The sequence below is a fragment of the Camarhynchus parvulus genome, unplaced genomic scaffold (genome assembly GCF_901933205.1).
Source record: "Camarhynchus parvulus unplaced genomic scaffold, STF_HiC, whole genome shotgun sequence".
NCBI lineage: Eukaryota > Metazoa > Chordata > Aves > Passeriformes > Thraupidae > Camarhynchus > Camarhynchus parvulus.
Genome location: NW_022148065.1, coordinates 2553 through 19902, shown reverse-complemented (window position 1 = coordinate 19902; position 17350 = coordinate 2553). Strand labels below are relative to the sequence as shown.

At 63.6% G+C, this 17350-nt stretch overlaps 1 protein-coding gene across 1 annotated transcript; it reads left to right on the top strand.

Moving 5' to 3' along the window:
• Positions 1-139: 139 nt before the first annotated feature.
• On the top strand, positions 140-11423 carry LOC115915982 (antigen peptide transporter 1-like; the record flags this gene model as incomplete). The annotated part of the gene is given in 12 exon segments (XM_030969681.1): positions 140-485; positions 2205-2310; positions 3330-3478; positions 3481-3503; positions 3506-3673; positions 5837-5860; positions 5862-6018; positions 6021-6034; positions 7200-7328; positions 8695-8901; positions 10113-10286; positions 11264-11423. Coding segments are annotated over 12 exon segments (1408 nt in total), but the record flags the coding sequence as incomplete, so codon positions are not given.
• Between the last annotated feature and the right edge of the window lie 5927 nt (positions 11424-17350).

The window sequence follows — 17350 nt, the reverse complement described above, 5'->3', positions numbered from 1 at the left end:
CCCGTTCCGGCCTCCTCTACCCGGCAACCGATGATGTCACCTCCGCATTGACCAATCACAGACGTTATCTCAGGAGTGGGCGTGTCAATCCCGGGGATTCCCGCCGGCCCCGCCCCGCCCCCCGCGCGCGCGTTCCGGGAAACGGCGGCGGCTGCCGGGAAGGGAGCGGGACCGCACCGGGACCGCACCGGGACCGCACCGGCAGCGACACGGTCCGACCGGGACACGCTGCGAGCAGCGCCGGGACCCGCACGGACCGCGGGACTCCCCGGAACCACCGGCGAGAAGAACCGGGAGCGAGCGGGAGCCGGCAGGAGCAGACCGAGACCCGCCGGGACACAGCAGAACCACCGGGACACAGCAGAACCCGCCGGTCCCCGTGCCCCCGATGCTGTCTCCCCCCATTCGCCGGCTCCTGGCCCTGCTGGGCCCCGAGCGCGGGCGGTGGGCGCTGGTGGGGGGGCTGATGTCGGCTTCGGCTCTGGGTACGGGGGCACCCCGACCGGGGGGGCAGGAGCCCTGTGAGGGGGTTTGGGATCCGATGGGGAGGGTTTGGACATGGCAGGACCCCTGTGAGAGGTTTTGGGATCCAATTTGTGGGTTTGGACATGGCAGGACCCCTTTGAGAGGTTTTGGGATCCCATTTGTGGGTTCGGACATGGCAGGACCCCTTTGAGAGGTTTTGGGATCTGATTTTTGGGTTTGGACATAACTGGAGGGGGACAGGATGCAGTGGGAGGATGCAAAGCCAATTTGAGGGGTCAGGACCCAATTTGGAGGTTTTGAGCGCCCGGTTTGGGGAATCAGGATCCGATTTTGGGGCGCGACACACAATTTTGGGAGGGGTCAGGATCGATTTGAGGCGATTTGGGATCCTTTGGACATGGCAGGACCCTCTTGAAGGGCTTTGGGATCCAGTGTGGAGGGTTTGGGCATGGCAGGACTACTTTGAGGGGCTTTAGGATCCCATTTGTGGGTTCGGACATGGCAGGACCCCTTTGAGAGGTTTTGGGATCTGATTTTTGGGTTTGGACATAACTGGGGGGGTCCAGGACCCAATGGGGGGTTACAAGGCCAATTTGAGGGGTCAGGACCCAATTTGGGGTTGGCAGAATCTGATTGGAGCGAGGTCAGGAACCAATTTGTGGGTCAGGACCCAATTTGGAGGTTTTGAGCGCCCGGTTTGGGGAATCAGGATCCGATTTTGGGGCTGAACACACAATTTTGGGAGCGGTCAGGATCGATTTGAGGGGCTGTGGGATCCCATTTGGAGTGTTTGGACATGGCAGGACCCCTTTGAGAGGTTTTGGGATCCCATTTGGAGGATTTGAACACACCTGGAGGGGGACAGGGTGCAGTGAGGGGATGCAAAGCCAATTTGTGGGGTCAAGACCCAATTTGGAGGTTTTGAGCACCTGGTTTGGGGAATCAGGATCCGATTTTGGGGCTCCACACACGATGTTGGGAGCGGTCAGGATCCATTTGAGGAGCTTTGGGATTCAGTTTGGAGGGTTTGGACATAACTGGGGGGCAACAGGGTGCTGTGTGGGGGATGCAGGGCCAATTTGAGGGGTCAGGACCCAATTTAGAGGTTTTGAGCGCCCAGTTTGGGGAATCAGGATCCAATTTTGGGGCTCAACACAGAGCACCCGGTTTGGGGAATCAGATCCGATTTTGGGGCTGAACACACAATGTTGGGAGCGGTCAGGATCCATTTGAGGGGGTTTGGGATCTGCTTTGGAGTGTTTGGGCATAACTGGAGTGGGACAGGATGCAGTGGGGGGATGCAAAGCCAATTTGTGGGGTCAAGACCCAATTTGGAGGTTTTGAGCACCCGGTTTGGGGAATCAGGATCCAATTTTGGGGCTCAACACAGAGCACCCGGTTTGGGGAATCAGGATCCGATTTTGGGGCTCCACACACGATGTTGGGAGCGGTCAGGATCCATTTGAGGGGGTTTGGGATTCAGTTTGGAGTGTTTGGGCATAACTGGAGTGGGACAGGATGCTGTGGGGGGGAACGCCAATTTGTGGGGTCAAGACCCAATTTGGAGGTTTTGAGCACCCGGTTTGGGGAATCAGGATCCGATTTTGGGGCTCCACACACGATGTTGGGAGCGGTCAGGATGCGATTTCCAGCTCTCTGCCCCCGGTGGCGGGGTCAGCGCCCCTCGCGGTGACCCCGACGCCGCCGTGTCCCCGCAGGCGAGGTGGCCGCCCCCTACTTCACGGGCCGCGTCACCGAGCGGGTGGCGCAGGAGGAGGACGCCGCCGCCGCCGTGTGGCCCCTGCTGCTGCTGGGGCTGGGCAGGTGGGTGACGCCGGGGGAAATGAGCGGGGCGCGAGGCTTCTGCTCCTGTTTGGTGCCTTTATTGAAAGCGATCAGCTCGAGGCTGGGGGGCTCGGCGGGTCCGAAAGCGCCCCCAGGGTGACTCGGGTGTGGCGGTGGTCACGGGGGTTCTTGGTTGTGGGGAGAGACGAGGATCTGACTCCGTGTGTCAGAAGGCTTGATTTATTGTTTTATGATATATATTACATTAAAACTATACTAAAAGAATAATAGAAGAGGTTCTCAGAAGGCTGGCTAAGCTAAGAATAGAATAGAAATGAAAGAATGATAACAAAGGCTTGTGTCTGGGACAGAGAGCCTGTGATTGGCCATTAATGAGAAACATCCACATGAGACCAAGCCCGGATCCACCTGCTGCATTCCACAGCAGCAGATAATCAATGTTTGCGTTTCGTCCCTGAGGCCTCTCAGCTGCTCAGGAGGAAAAAACCTCAGGAAAGGATTTTTCATGAAAAGATGTTTGCAACACCCCACCTTGGCAGCAACTGGTGTAAACATCTTTTCATGAAAAATCCTTTCCTTAGGATTTTATTCTCCTGAGCAGCTGAGAGGCCTCAGGGACGAAACGCAAACATTGATTATCTGCTGCTGTGGAATGCAGCAGGTGGATCCGGGCTTGGTCTCGTGTGGATGTTTCTCATTAATGGCCAATCACAGCCCAGCTGGCTCGGACACAGTGTCCGAGCCACAAACCTTTGTTATCATTCTATTCTATTCTATTCTATTCTATTCTATTCTATTCTATTCTTAGCTTAGCCAGCCTTCCGAGAACCTTTTCTTCTATTCTTTTAGTACAGTTTTAATGTAATATATATAATAAAATAATAAATCAAGCCTTCTGAATTATGTAGTCAAATCCTCAACTCTTCCTTCGACATAAGACCCCTGTGACCACCGTTACAGTTGTGCAAGCCTTTCCCCCAAAAAATTGGCAGATTTTGTATTTCCAACCACGCTGACCCGTGTGTCCTTGCCCGCAGTGCCATCACCGAGCTGGGCTGTGACGCCGCGGCGGCGCTGGCGCTGACCCGGGCGCGGCAGCGGCTGCAGGGCGGCGCGGTGGCCGCGGTGCTGCGGGGGGGCGTTCGCCGGCGGGGCGGCCTCGGCGACACGCCGGGCGCGGTGGCGCGCTGGTGACCGGGGACGCCGAGGCGGGGCGACGCGGGCGCTGGGGGACGCGCTGGTGCCGGGGCTCTGGGCGGTGACGCTGGCGGTGGCGCTGCTGGCCGCGGTGGCCGCGCTGTCCCCGCTGCTGGGGCTGCTCACGCTGCTGGCGCTGCCGCTGTTCCTGCTGCTGCCGCGCGCCGTGGCGCGCGTCCAACAGGTACGGCCACCTGCGTGTGCCCATTGTCACCTCGCATGTGCCCAGGGTCACCTGCGCGTGCCCATTGTCACCTGCGCGTGCCCATTGTCACCTGCGTGTGCCCAGGGTCACCTCCCTGTGCCCATTGTCACCTGCGTGTGCCCAGGGTACCCGGTCCCCATTGTCACCTGCGCGTGCCCATTGTCACCTGCGTGTGCCCAGGGTCACCTCCCTGTGCCCATTGTCACCTGCGTGTGCCCAGGGTCACCTGCGCGTGCTCATTGTCACCTCCGTGTGCTCATTGTCACCTGCGTGTGCCCAGTGTCACCTGCGCGTGCTCATTGTCACCTGCGTGTGCCCAGGGTCACCTGCGCGTGCCCATTGTCACCTCCGTGTGCCCAGTGTCACCTGCCATTGTCACCGCGTGCTCATTGTCACCTGCGCGTGCCCATTGTCACCCGCGCGTGCCCATTGTCACCTGCGTGTGCCCAGTGTCACCTGCGCGTGCTCATTGTCACCTGTGTGTGCCCATTGTCACCTGTGTGTGCCCATTGTCACCTGCGCGTGTGCCCAGGGTCACCTGCGTGTGCTCATTGTCACGCGCGTGCCCATTGTCACCTGCGCGTGCCCATTGTCACCTGCGTGTCCCCATTGTCACCTGCGCGTGCTCATTGTCATCCGTGTGCCCAGTCACCTGCGTGTGCCCATTGTCACCTGCGTGTGCTCATTGTCACCTGCGCGTGCCCATTGTCACCTGTGTGTGCCCAGTGTCACCTGGGCGTGCCCATTGTCACCTGCGTGTGCCCAGGGTCACCGTGTCCCCATTGTCACCTGCATGTGCCCATTGTCACCTGTGTGTGCCCAGTGTTACCTGCGTGTGCTCATTGTCACCTCTGTATCCCCATTGTCACCTCTGTGTGCCCATTGTCACCTCCCTGTGCCCATTGTCATCTGGGTGTGCCCATTGTCACCTGCGTGTGCCCATTGTCACCTCTGTGTCCCCATTGTCACCTCCGTGTGCCCAGTATCACCTCCCTGTCCCCATTGTCACCTCTCTGTCCCCATTGTCACCTCCCTGTTCCCATTGTCACCTCCCTGTGCCCATTGTCACCTCCGTGTGCTCATTGTCACCTGCGTGTGCCCAGGGTCACCTCCCTGTGCCCATTGTCACCTGCGTGTGCCCAGGGTCACCTGCGCGTGCCCATTGTCACCTGCGTGTGCTCATTGTCCCTCGTGGTGCCCAGGGTCACCTTCCGCGTGCGCTCATTGTCACCTGTGTGTGCCCATTGTCGTGGTGACCCATTGTCACCTGCGTGTGCCCAGTGTCACCCCCAGCGTGGCCCCATTGTCACCTCCCTGTGCTAATTGTCACCATGCGTGCCCAGTTTCCTGTCTGCCCATTGTCACCTGCGCGTGCCCATTGTCACCTCCCTGTTCCCATTGTCACCCGTGTGCCCATTGTCACCTCCCTGCACCTCAAGTTCGCTCCGAGTCCTTCCTGTCCCCTTCCTGTCCCTGTTGTCACTTCCCCCCCGCCCTCTGTCACCTCCTCCTGTCCCCTGGTTCCTCCTTGTCCCCGTGGTGACCCCGAGGTGACTTCCCTGTCCCCTCATGACCCCATGGTGACCCTGTGGTGATCCCCTTGTCCCCAGAGTGACCACATGGTGACCCCAGTGTGGCCCCCTGTCCCCCCTGTCCCAAGTGTCCCCATGGTGATTCCCTGTCTCCCGTGTCCCCAGTGTCCCCATGGTGACCCCCTTGTCCACAGTGTCCCCATGGTGACACCCTGTCCCCAGTGTCCCCATGGTGACGCCATGTCCCCCGTGTCCCCATGGTGACGCCATGTCCCCTGTGTCCCCATGGTGACACCCTGTCCCCCGTGTCCCCATGGTGACCCCATGTCCCCAGTGTCCCCATGGTGACACCGTGTCCCTGTCCCCCATGTCCCCATGGTGACGCCATGTCCCCTGTGTCCCCATGGTGACGCCGTGTCCCCCTTGTCCCCCGTGTCCCCATGGTGACGCCCTGTCCCCCGCGTCCCCCGTGTCCCCACGGTGACGCTGTGTCCCCCGTGTCCCCATGGTGATGCCGTGTCCCCACGGTGACCCCCTGTCCCCCATGTCCCCATGGTGACGCCGTGTCCCCCGTGTCCCCACGGTGACGCCGTGTCCCCCGTGTCCCCAGGAGCTGGCCCAGCAGGTGCGGGTCGGCGCAGGCCAGCACCACGGCGGTGGCCCTGGAGTCCCTGGGGGCCATGGGGACAGTCAGGGCCTTCGGGCACGAGGCCGGTGTCACCGAGCGCGTCCGGCGTCACCTGGCACGGGGACACCGGCTGGAGCAGAAGGAGGCGCTGGCCTACGCGCCGGGCTCTGGGCCAGCGGGGTATGGGGACATGGGGACACTGGGGACACTGGGGGTGAGCGACCGGGGCTGGGGACAAGGGCACGCGGTGGCACAGGGCTGGGGGACGTGGGAGTGTGGTGGCGTTGGAATAGGGGACAGGGAGAGGTGGCAGCAGGAGGTCACACTGGATGTGGTGGTACAGGGACATGGGGACAGGGGGGTGGTGGCACAGGGCTGGGGGACATGGGAGTGTGGTGGCATTGGAATAGGGGACAGGGAGAGATGGCAGCAGGAGGTCACCTTGGATGTGGTGGCAGGGGCTGGGGGACATGGGTACAGGGGCTTGGGACTTGGGGGTACAAGGGGACATTGGGGATGGCAGATGTGGGCACAGGGGACACAGTGGCAAAGGGCCAGGGGACATGGGCATGTGACAGCAGGAGGTCACCTTGGATGTGGTGGCAGAGGGTGAAGTCATGGCTACAGGGGCATGGGGACACGGGGCTGGTGGCACAGGGATGGCAGATGTGGGGACGGGACTGGGGACATGGGAGTGTGGTGGCGTTGGAATAGGGGACATGGAGAGGTGGCAGCGGGAGGTCACACTGGATGTGGTGGCAGGGGGATGAGGGACGCGGGTACAGAGTCACGGGGACACAGGGATGGCAAATGTGGGGATGGGACTGGGGGACATGGGAGTGTGGTGGCGTTGGAATAGGGGACATGGAGAGGTGGCACCACGTTGGATGGGGTGGCAGGGGGATGAGGACATGGGTACAGGGACATGGGGACACGGGACTGGTGGCACAGGGATGGCAGATGTGGGGACAGGGGACACAGTGGCAAAGGGCCAGGGGACATGGGCATGTGACAGCAGGAGGTCACCTTGGATGTGGTGGCAGGGGGATGAGGACACGGGTACAGGGACATGGGGACACGGGGCTGGTGGCACAGGGATGGCAGATGTGGGGACAGGGGACACAGTGGAAAAGGGCCAGGGGACACAGGGACATGGTGGCATGGAGGCGGCAGGACACAGGGAGCATCAGTGTGGGGCCAGGGGACATGGGGACACGTGGTGGCCTGGCCTTGAGGAGCACGGGGATGGGTGGCCTGGGGAAGGGGACATGGTGGCACGGGGCTGGGGACGCAGTGACAGGAGGCTGGGCTGACACCCGGTGTCCCCGTGTCCCCGTGTCCCCAGTTTCCTGCCCTGGCCCTGAAGCTGGCGCTGCTCTTCCTGGGGGGACGCCTGGTGGCTGCAGGCAGTGTCACCCGCGGGGAGCTGGTCACCATCCTCATGTGCCAGCTCAACTTCACCAGGGCTGTGGAGGTGACCACTGCGTCCTGTACCTGTCCCCAGTGTGTCCTGTCTTGTCCCCAGTCTGTCCCCAACGCCATTCCCTGTGTCCCGTGTCCCCGCACCCTCACAGTGATGTCCCCATGTTCTCCTGGCCATGTCCCTGTCCCCTGTGTCCCCAATGTCCCTTGTGTCCCCCGAGTCCTCCCATGCCCCCAGGCCATGCCATAGCTCCCCCTTGTCACCTCATGTCCCCGTGTCCCCACATCCTCACAGTGATGTCCCCATGTTCTCCTGGCCATGTCCCTGTCCCTGTCCCCATGCTCCCCCGTGTCCCCAGGCTCTGCCGTGTCCCCCCATGTCCCCATCACCCCCCCGTGTCCCACTGTCCCCTGTGTCCCCAATGTCCCTTGTGTCCCCCAGGCCATGCCGTAGCTCCCCCGTGTCACCTCACGTCCCCAATGTCCCTGTGTCCCCATGTCCCCAGGCCATGCCATAGCTCCCCCATGTCCCCGTGTCCCTGTGTCCCCATGTCCCCAATGCCCCCGTGTCCCCTTGTCCCCATGTCCCCATGACCCCAATGTCCCCGTGTCCCTGTGTCCCAATGTCCCCAATGTCCCCATGTCCCCATGTCCCTATGTCCCCAATGTCCCCAATGTCCCCAATGTCCCCAATCCCCCCAATGTCCCCAATGTCCCCGTGTCCCCGATGTCCCCCCAATGTCCCCATGTCCCCATGTCCCCAATGTCCCCATGTCCCCATGTCCCCAATGTCCCCAATGTCCCCAATGTCCCCCCCATATTACATGTCCCCAATGTCCCCAATCCCCCCAATGTCCCCATGTCCCCGTGTCCCCAATGTCCCCAATGTCCCCAGTGTCCCCAATATCCCCAATGTCCCCAATGTCCCCAGTGTCCCCATGTCCCCAATGTCCCCATGTCCCCAATGTCCCCAATGTCCCCAATGTCCCCATGTCTCCGTGTCCCCAATGTCCCCGTGTCCCCAATGTCCCCAATGTCCCCAATGTCCCCAGTGTCCCCAATATCCCCAATGTCCCCAATGTCCCCAGTGTCCCCATGTCCCCAATGTCCCATAATGTCCCCAATGTCCCCAATGTCCCAATGTCCCCATGTCTCCGTGTCCCCAATGTCCCCGTGTCCCCAATGTCCCCAGTGTCCCCATGTCCCCAATGTCCCCAATGTCCCCAATGTCCCCATGTCCCCAATGTCCCCAATCCCCCCAATGTCCCCGTGTCCCCATGTCCCCAGTGCCCCAGTGTCCCCAATGTCCCCAATATCCCCAATGTCCCCAGTGTCCCCGTGTCCCCAATGTCCCCAATGTCCCCAATTTCCCAAGTGTCCCCAATGTCCCCAATGTCCCCATGTCCCCGTGTCCCCAGGCCGTGCTGCTGTACGTGCCCAGCCTGGCCAAGGCCGTTGGCTCCTCTGAGACGCTCCTGGCGCTGCTGGAGCAGGCCGGGCAGGGGACACCCGCAGGGCCACCGCCCCCTGTGACCCCCCAGAGCTGTGACACCGCAGGGGCCCGAGGGCTGCGCCTCAAGGATGTCTGGATGTGCTACCCTGGGCGCGCCGAGCCGGTCCTCAAGGTGTGGGGACACGGGACGGGGACACGGGGACATGGGGGGGCACGGGGGGCATGGGGGGCATGGGGGGACACAGGGGGCATGGGGGGCATGGGGGACATGGGGACATTGGGGACATTGGGGGACAGGGGGGGACACAGGGACATGGGGGGACATGGGGGGACACGGAGGGACATGGGGGGACACTGGGGACATGGGGACATGGGGGGACATGGGGGGCATGGGGACATTGAGGACACGGAGGGACATGGGGGGACACTGGGGGCATGGGGACATTGAGGACACGGAGGGATGGGGACATGGGGGGGGGACATGGGGACATGGGGGGACATGGGGGGGACATGGGGGGCATGGGGACATTGAGGACATGGGGGGACATGGGGGGACATGGGGACATTGGGGACATGGCGGGACACGGGGGGACGTGGGGGGATGCGGGGGGACATGGGACATTGAGGACATGGGGGGACATGGGGGGGACATGGGGGGACATTGGGGACATGGGAGGACAAGGGGACATTGGGGACATGGGGAGGACAAATGGGACATGAGGGGCCAGGGGGACATTGGGGACATGGGGGGACACATGGGATATGGGGGGACACGGGGTCATTGGGGACATGGGGGGCTATGGGACATGGGGAAACATGGAACTTGGGTGGACAAGGGGACATGGGGCGGACATGGGACATGGGGGGACAAGGGGATATGGGGGCCATGGGGGGACATGTGGGACACGGGGGGACACGGGGCCATCGGGCACACGGGGACATCGGGCACACGGGGGGCACATGGGGGGACACGGGGACATGGGGCACACGGGACATCGGGCACACGGGGGGACACGGGGGGGACACGGGCCCGGCGGGCACACGGGGGGACACGGGGCCATCGGGCACACAGGGGCACACGGGGGGACACGGGGCTATCGGGCACATGGGGGCACACGGGGCCATCGGGCACACGGGGACATCGGGCACACGGGGGGACACGAGGACACGGGGGGCACACGGGGCCATCGGGCACACGGGGTACACGGGGCACCGGGGCTATCGGGCACACGGGGGACACGGGGACACGGGGTACACGGGGGACACGGGGCCATCGGGCACAGGGGGGCACACGGGGCCATCGGGCACACGGGGCCATCGGGCACCCGGGGGCCATCGGGCACACGGGGCGGTGCCGGGTGCGATCCCCGTTCCCGCCACCAGGGGGTGTCGCTGTCGCTGCGCCCCGGGGAGGCCGTGGCCGTGCTGGCGCCCCCCGGCGGCGGGAAGAGCTCCCTGGCGGCGGCCGCGCTGGGGCTGCGCCCCCTGGCGGGCGGGGCGGTGCTGCTGAACGGGACCGCGCTGAGCCCGCGCTCGGAGCCCGCCCTGCGGGAACAGGTGACACTCGCGGGGCACCCCGGGGCCCTGCGGGAACAGGTGACACTCGCGGGGCACCCCGGGGCGGGACAGCCTCCCCTGGGTCACCAAACCAGCCCCTGCTGCTGTCCCCCTGGGTCACCATCCATCCCCTGCTGCTGTCCCCCTGTCACCAAACCGTCCCCTGCTGCTGTCCCCCCGTCACCAAACCTCTGCATTGTGTCCCCATGGCCACCCTGTTGTCCCCAACAGGTCCCCACAGCCACCCCTGGGCCCACACCTGGTCCTCAGCAGGTCCCCACTGCTGCCCTCAGGTCACTCCTGTGCCCCAAATGGGTCCCTACTGCCACCCCTGTGTCACCAATGGGTGCCTCGGTGTCACCCCCGTGTCCCCAGTGCCACCCCTGTGTCACCCCCTGGGTCCCCAGTGCCACCCTTGTGTCACCAATGGGTCCCTCAGTGCCATCCCCCGGGTCCCCAGTTCCACCCCTGTGTCACCCCCAGGTCCCCAGTGCCACCCCTGTGTCACCCCCCGGGTCTGCAATTCCACCCCTGTGTCACCAATGGGTGCCCCAGTGCCACCCCTGTGTCACCCCCGGGTCCCCAGTTCCACCCCTGTGTCACCAATGGGTCCCCAGTGCCACCCCTGTGTCACCCCGGGTCCCCAGTTCCACCCCTGTGTCACCAATGGGTGCCTCAGTGCCATCCCCCGGGTCCCCAGTGCCACCCCTGTGTCACCACGGGGTTACCACGGCTCCCCCATTGTCCCAACAGCCATGGCCGCCATGTCACCCAGTGTCCCCAGCACGTCCCCATTGTCACCCAGTGTCCCCAGCACGTCCCCATTGCCATCCAGTGTCCCCAGCAGCTCCTCAGAGCCACCCCTGTGTCACCAGCCAGCCTCACCGTGACCCTGCCACCACGCCGTGTGTCCCGCGTGTCCCCTCCTTGTCCCCGCCCAATCCCGATGTGGCGCCGTGTCCCCCCTGTCCCCGCAGGTGGCCGGTGTCCTGCAGTGCCCGTCCCTCTTGTCGCGCAGCCTCAGCGCCAACATCCGCCTGGGCTGGGGACACAAGGAGGGGACACCGGTGGTGGCAGCGGCGCGGCGGGCGGGGGTGCACAGCTGGGCGCAGCAGCTGCCGCAGGGCTACGACACAGGTAGGGCAGGTGTGCCCTGCAGGGACAATGCTGTCCCCATGCTGTCCCCAGTGTGTCCCAATGTGTCCCCATGGTGTCCCCATGGTGTCCCCATGGTGTCCCCATAGTGCCCCTGTTGTGTCCCCATGGTGTCCCCATTGTGTCCCCATGGTGTCCCCATGGTGTCCCCATGGTGCCCCCTATTGTTCCCATGACACAGGTATGGGCAGGTGTCCCCATTGTGTCCACAATGGTGTCCCCGTTGTGTCCCCATGGTGTCCCTGTTGTGTCCCCAATGTGTCCCCATGGTGTCCCCATTGTGTCCCCATGGTGTCCCCAGTGTGTCCCCATTGTATCCCCATGGTGTCCCCATGGTGTCCCCAGTGTGTCCTCATTGTATCCCCATGGTGTCCCCATGGTGTCCCCTGCTGTTCCCACGACATAGGCACAGCAGGTGTCCCCCTGCAGTGTCTCCAGTGTCCCAAAAATGTCCTAAAAGTGTCCCCATAGTGTGTCTGAGGTGTCCCCTTTGTCTCCCAAGTTTTCCCATTGTGACCCCATTATGTCCCCGTGGTGTCCCCACAGTGTCACAGGTACAGCAGGTGTCCCCATGGTCCCCGTGCAGTGTGTCCCAAACGTGTCCTAAAAGTGTCCCAATAATGTGGCCAAGGTGTCCCCTTCGTCTCCCAAATTTTCCCAATGTGTCCCCATGGTGTCCCCTATTGTGTCCCCACGGTGTCCCTACTGTGTCCCCATGGGTGTCCCCATTCTGTTCCCATTCTGTCCCCAAGATGTCCCTATTAGTGTCCCCACAGTGTCCTGCAATGTCCCCACGGTGTCCCCACAATGTCCCCATGGTGTCCCCACAATGTCCCCACAATGTCCCCTGTGTGTCCCCATGGTGTCCCCATGGTATCCCTGCAATGTCCCCATTGTGTCCCCATAGTGTCCCCATGGTGTCCCCTCTGTTCCCAGGTGTGCCCCCCCGGGCCTCCCATGGTGTCCCCAGGGGGCAGCCGGCAGTGGCCCCTGGTGTCCCTGTGTGCTGCTCAGGTAACCCCAGGTGCTGTGTGCCATGGATGACCCCATGGGGTCCCGTGTGTCCCCGGTGACCCGGTGCCCGGTGTGTGACCGCGGTGTCCCTGTGTCCCACATGCCGCCCTTTGTGGCCCCGGTGTCCCACCGTGTCCCCATGGGTCCTCACTCCCTGCATGTCCCCATGGTGTCCCTGTGTGTCCCCGTGTCCCCATTCCCTGCGTGTCCCCTGGTGTCCTCACGGTTCCCTGTGTCCCCGGGTCCCTCATCTCTGTCCCCAGAGGTGGGCCCGGGCCTGCACTCCCCGGGGTCGCGCTGGGTGCCCCTGGCCCCTGCGAACCCCACTGGTGCTGGATGTCCCCTGGGTCCTCGACCCGTGACCCGGTGCCCGGTGGGTGACCCCTCTCCCTGTGTCCCCTGGACCCCCGGGCCCCTGGGTCCCCACTCACTGTGTCCCCTGGGTCCTCACTCCCTGTGTCCCCTGGGTCCCCCTGTCCCCTGGGTCCCCTGGGCCACCCTGTCCCCTGGGTCCTCATTCCCTGTGTCCCCTGGGTCCCCCACTCCCTGTGTCCCCACTCCCTGTGTCCCCTGGGTCCCCCTGTCCCCTGGGTCCCCTTGGCCACCCTGTCCCCTGGGTCCTCACTCCCTGTGTCCCCTGGGTCCCCACTCACTGTGTCCCCTGGGTCCCCACTCCCTGTGTCCCCACTCCCTGTGTCCCCTGGGTCCCCCTGTCCCCTGGGTCCCCACTCCCTGTGTCCCCTGTGTCCCCAGTCCTTGTGTCCCCCGGGTGCCCCGTGTCCCCTGGGTCCCCACTCCCTGTGTCCCCTGGGTCCCCAGTCCTTGTGTCCCCCATGTGCCCCGTGTCCCCTGGGTCCCCACTCCCCAAGTGCCCGGTGTCCCCTCTGTGTCCCCTGGGGTCCCCTGTGCCAGGTCCCCTGGGCCACCAAATCCCCTGAGTCCCCTTGGTCCCAATGTCCCCCTTGTCCCCACATCCTCATGTCCCCTTGTCCCACACGACCCCCCATCCCAATGTCCCCTTGGTCCCAATGTCCCCTCCCCACTCCCCAGGTCCCCTGTCCTCATCCCACCATGTCCCCCGTGTCCCCCATCCCCCCCATGTCCCCCCGTGTCCCCCCGTGTCCCCCATCCCCACCATGTCCCCCCGTGTCCCCCATCCACCCCATGTCCCCCGTGTCCCCGCGGTGTCCCCGCAGGTGGAGCAGGAGCTGCTGTGCCGCCGCGGGCCGGGGCAGGGCCCGGCGGTGCTGCTGGTGACAGCGAGGGTGGCCCTGGCGCAGCTGGCACCGAGGGTGGCGCTGCTGGAGGGGGGGCGGCTGCGGGAGCTGCGGAGCCCCGAGGAGCTGAGGAGCCTCCCCTGGGGGACAGCGGGGGACACCGAGCATGGGGAGACTGCAGACAGAGACGGGGGCAACTTTACAGGCATTGGGGACACAGAGTGTGACACCGGGGATGGGGACACAGGGGACACCGGGGATGGGACAGCGGGGGACACCGAGCGTGGGGACACGGGGACAGAGAGTGTGACACCGGGGATGGGGACAGCCAGCGAGCAGGGACAGACAGAGATGGGGGCAACTTTACGGGCAGGGGAGTGTGACACGGGATGGGGACAGCGGGGGACACCGAGGGTGGGGACACGGGGACACAGACTGTGACACCAGGGATGGGGACACAGGGGACACCGAGGATGGGGACAATGGGGACACCGAGGATGGGGACACGGGGACACAGACGGTGACACCGGGGGGGGGGACACGGGGACACCGAGGGTGGGGACACGGGGAGGGTGTGACACCAGGGATGGGGACAGCGGGGACACCGAGGATGGGGACACGGGGACACAGACTGTGTCACCGGGGGTGGGGACACGGGGACACTGACTGTGACACCGGGGGTGGGGACACGGGGACACTGAGGATGGGGACACAGGGGACACTGAGGATGGGGACACGGGGACACAGACTGTGACACCGGGGGTGGGGACACGGGGACACAGACTGTGACACCGGGGGCGGGGACGCTGCAGGAGGAGCGGCAGCGGTGACAACGATGGGGACACCGCGGGGAGGGGGTGACCTCGGCACCAGGGGCTGTGACAGCGCCCGAGATCCGTCAGTAAATGCACAAAGCGATAAAGCAACGAACGGGTGCATCGAGCAATAAAATAAATCCAACAGTAAAATAAACAATAAAATAAATCCAACGATAAAAGAAATCCAACAATAAAATCAACGGAGCCCTGAACGCGTCGGGAGCGGGGGCTGGGCCCGGGCCCCCCCCCGGCGGGGCCCCGCCGCCCTTCCCCCCCCCGCCCCACCATGAGCTCATCGTTGTTGATGAGAAAATTCCAAAATTCCCAAATTCCCAAATTCCTCGGCGGGGGCGGGGGGGGGACACGGAGGGGGCAGGAGGGGGAGGGGCGGGGGGGCCATCGGGGCCCGGGGGGGACATGGCCGGACACGGGGACACGGGGGGTCCCCCGCTCCCCCCCGGCCCCCAGGAGCCCCCAGCCCCCCGGTGTTGTTGTTGCTGCCGGGGCAGCGAGGCGCGGGCACGCCCGGAACTGGGAGCGCTGGGAGCGCTGGGATGGACTGGGAGCGCTGGGAGCGCTGGGATGGACTGGGAGCGGCACTGGGAGCGGCACTGGGAGCGCTGGGATGGACTGGGATGGACTGGGAGCGGCACTGGGAGCGCTGGGATGGACTGGGATGACTGGGGCGGCGGACTGGGATGGACTGGGATGGACTGGGCTGTGTTAGTGGGAGCACTGGGAGCCCTGGGATGTCTCACTGGGAGCACTGGGAGCACTGGGATGTGTCACTGGGAGCACTGGGATGTGTTACTGGGAGCACTGGGATGTGTCACTGGGAGCACTGGGAGCACTGGGATGTGTTACTGGGAGCACTGGGATAGACTGTACAGTGTTACTGGGAGCACTGGGAGCACTGGGATGTGTTACTGGGAGCACTGGGATAGACTGTACAGTGTTACTGGGAGCACTGGGAGCACTGTGCTGTGTTACTGGGAGCACTGGGAGCACTGGGATGTGTTACTGGGAGCACTGGGATGTGTTACTGGGAGCACTGGGAGCACTGGGATGTGTCACTGGGAGCACTGGGATGTGTCACTGGTGTCACTGGGAGCACTGGGATGTGTCACTGGGAGCACTGGGATGTGTCACTGGTGTCACTGGGAGCACTGGGATGTGTCACTGGGAGCACTGGGATAGACTGTACTGTGTTACTGGGAGCACTGGGAGCACTGGGATGTGTTACTGGGAGCACTGGGAGCACTGGGATGTGTTACTGGGAGCACTGGGATGTGTCACTGGTGTCACTGGGAGCACTGGGATGTGTCACTGGGAGCACTGGGATGTGTCACTGGTGTCACTGGGAGCACTGGGATGTGTCACTGGGAGCACTGGGATATGTCACTGGGAGCACTGGGATGTGTCACTGGGAGCACTGGGATGTGTTACTGGTGTTACTGGGAGCACTGGGATGTGTCACTGGGAGCACTGGGATGTGTCACTGGGAGCACTGGGATGTGTTACTGGTGTCACTGGGAGCACTGGGATGTGTCACTGGGAGCACTGGGATGTGTCACTGGTGTCACTGGGAGCACTGGGATGTGTCACTGGGAGCACTGGGATGTGTCACTGGGAGCACTGGGAGCACTGGGATGTGTCACTGGGAGCACTGGGATGTGTCACTGGTGTCACTGGGAGCACTGGGATGTGTCACTGGGAGCACTGGGATGTGTCACTGGGAGCACTGGGAGCACTGGGATGTGTCACTGGGAGCACTGGGAGCACTGGGATGTGTTACTGGGAGCACTGGGATGTGTCACTGGGAGTCATGGGTTGGGCTTGCTGGGGTTTTTGGGGTTGCTGGGGGGCCACACTGGTGTAACTGGGGGGACTGGGATGGACTGAGCCGTGTCACTGGTGTCACTGGTGTCACTGGGATGAGCCGCACTGGTGTAACTGGGGGGACTGGGTGGGGCTGTGCCACAGCACTGGTGTCACTGGGAGCACTGGGAGCACTGGGATGTGTCACTGGTGTCACTGGGATGTGTCACTGGGAGCACTGGTCTCACTGGTGTCACTGGTTTCTGTCACTGGTGTCACTGGGATGTGTCACTGGGATGTGTCACCGGTGTCACTGGTTTCCCTTACTGGTGTCACTGGTGTCACTGGTGTCACTGGGATGTGTCACTGGTGTCACTGGTGTCACTGGTGTCACTGGGATGTGTCACTGGGATGTGTCACCGGTGTCACTGGTGTCACTGGTTTCCCTTACTGGTGTCACTGGTGTCACTGGTGTCACTGGTGTCACGGGGATGTGTCACACTGGTGTCACTGGGATGTGTCACTGGTGTCACGGGGATGTGTCACTGGGAGTGTCACGGGGATGTGTCACCGGTGTCACTGGATGTATCACTGGGATGTGTCACTGGTGTCACTGGGATGTGTCACTGGTGTCACGGGGATGTGTCACCGGTGTCACTGTGCTGTGTCACTGGGATGTGTCACCGGTGTCACTGGGATGTGTCACTGGGATGTGTCACTGGTGTCACTGGGATGTGTCACTGGGATGTGTCACCGGTGTCACTGGTGTCACTGGTGTCACCGGTGTCACTGGTGTCACTGGTGTCACTGGTTTCCCTTACTGGTCTCACTGGTGTCACGGGGAGCCCCTCCCGCTCCGTTGTTTGGTTTCCATGGCAACGCCCCAAACACGGGCGGGGGGCGGCTCCCCTGGGGGAGGGCGTGGCCCAGGCCCCGCCCCCGGCCCCGCCCCCCTCGGGCCGCCCCGCCCGAGGCAGAGCGAGAGCGGGAGCGGCCGGAGGTGCTGGGGGCTGGGGGGGCTGGGGGGCTGGGGGGCTGGGGG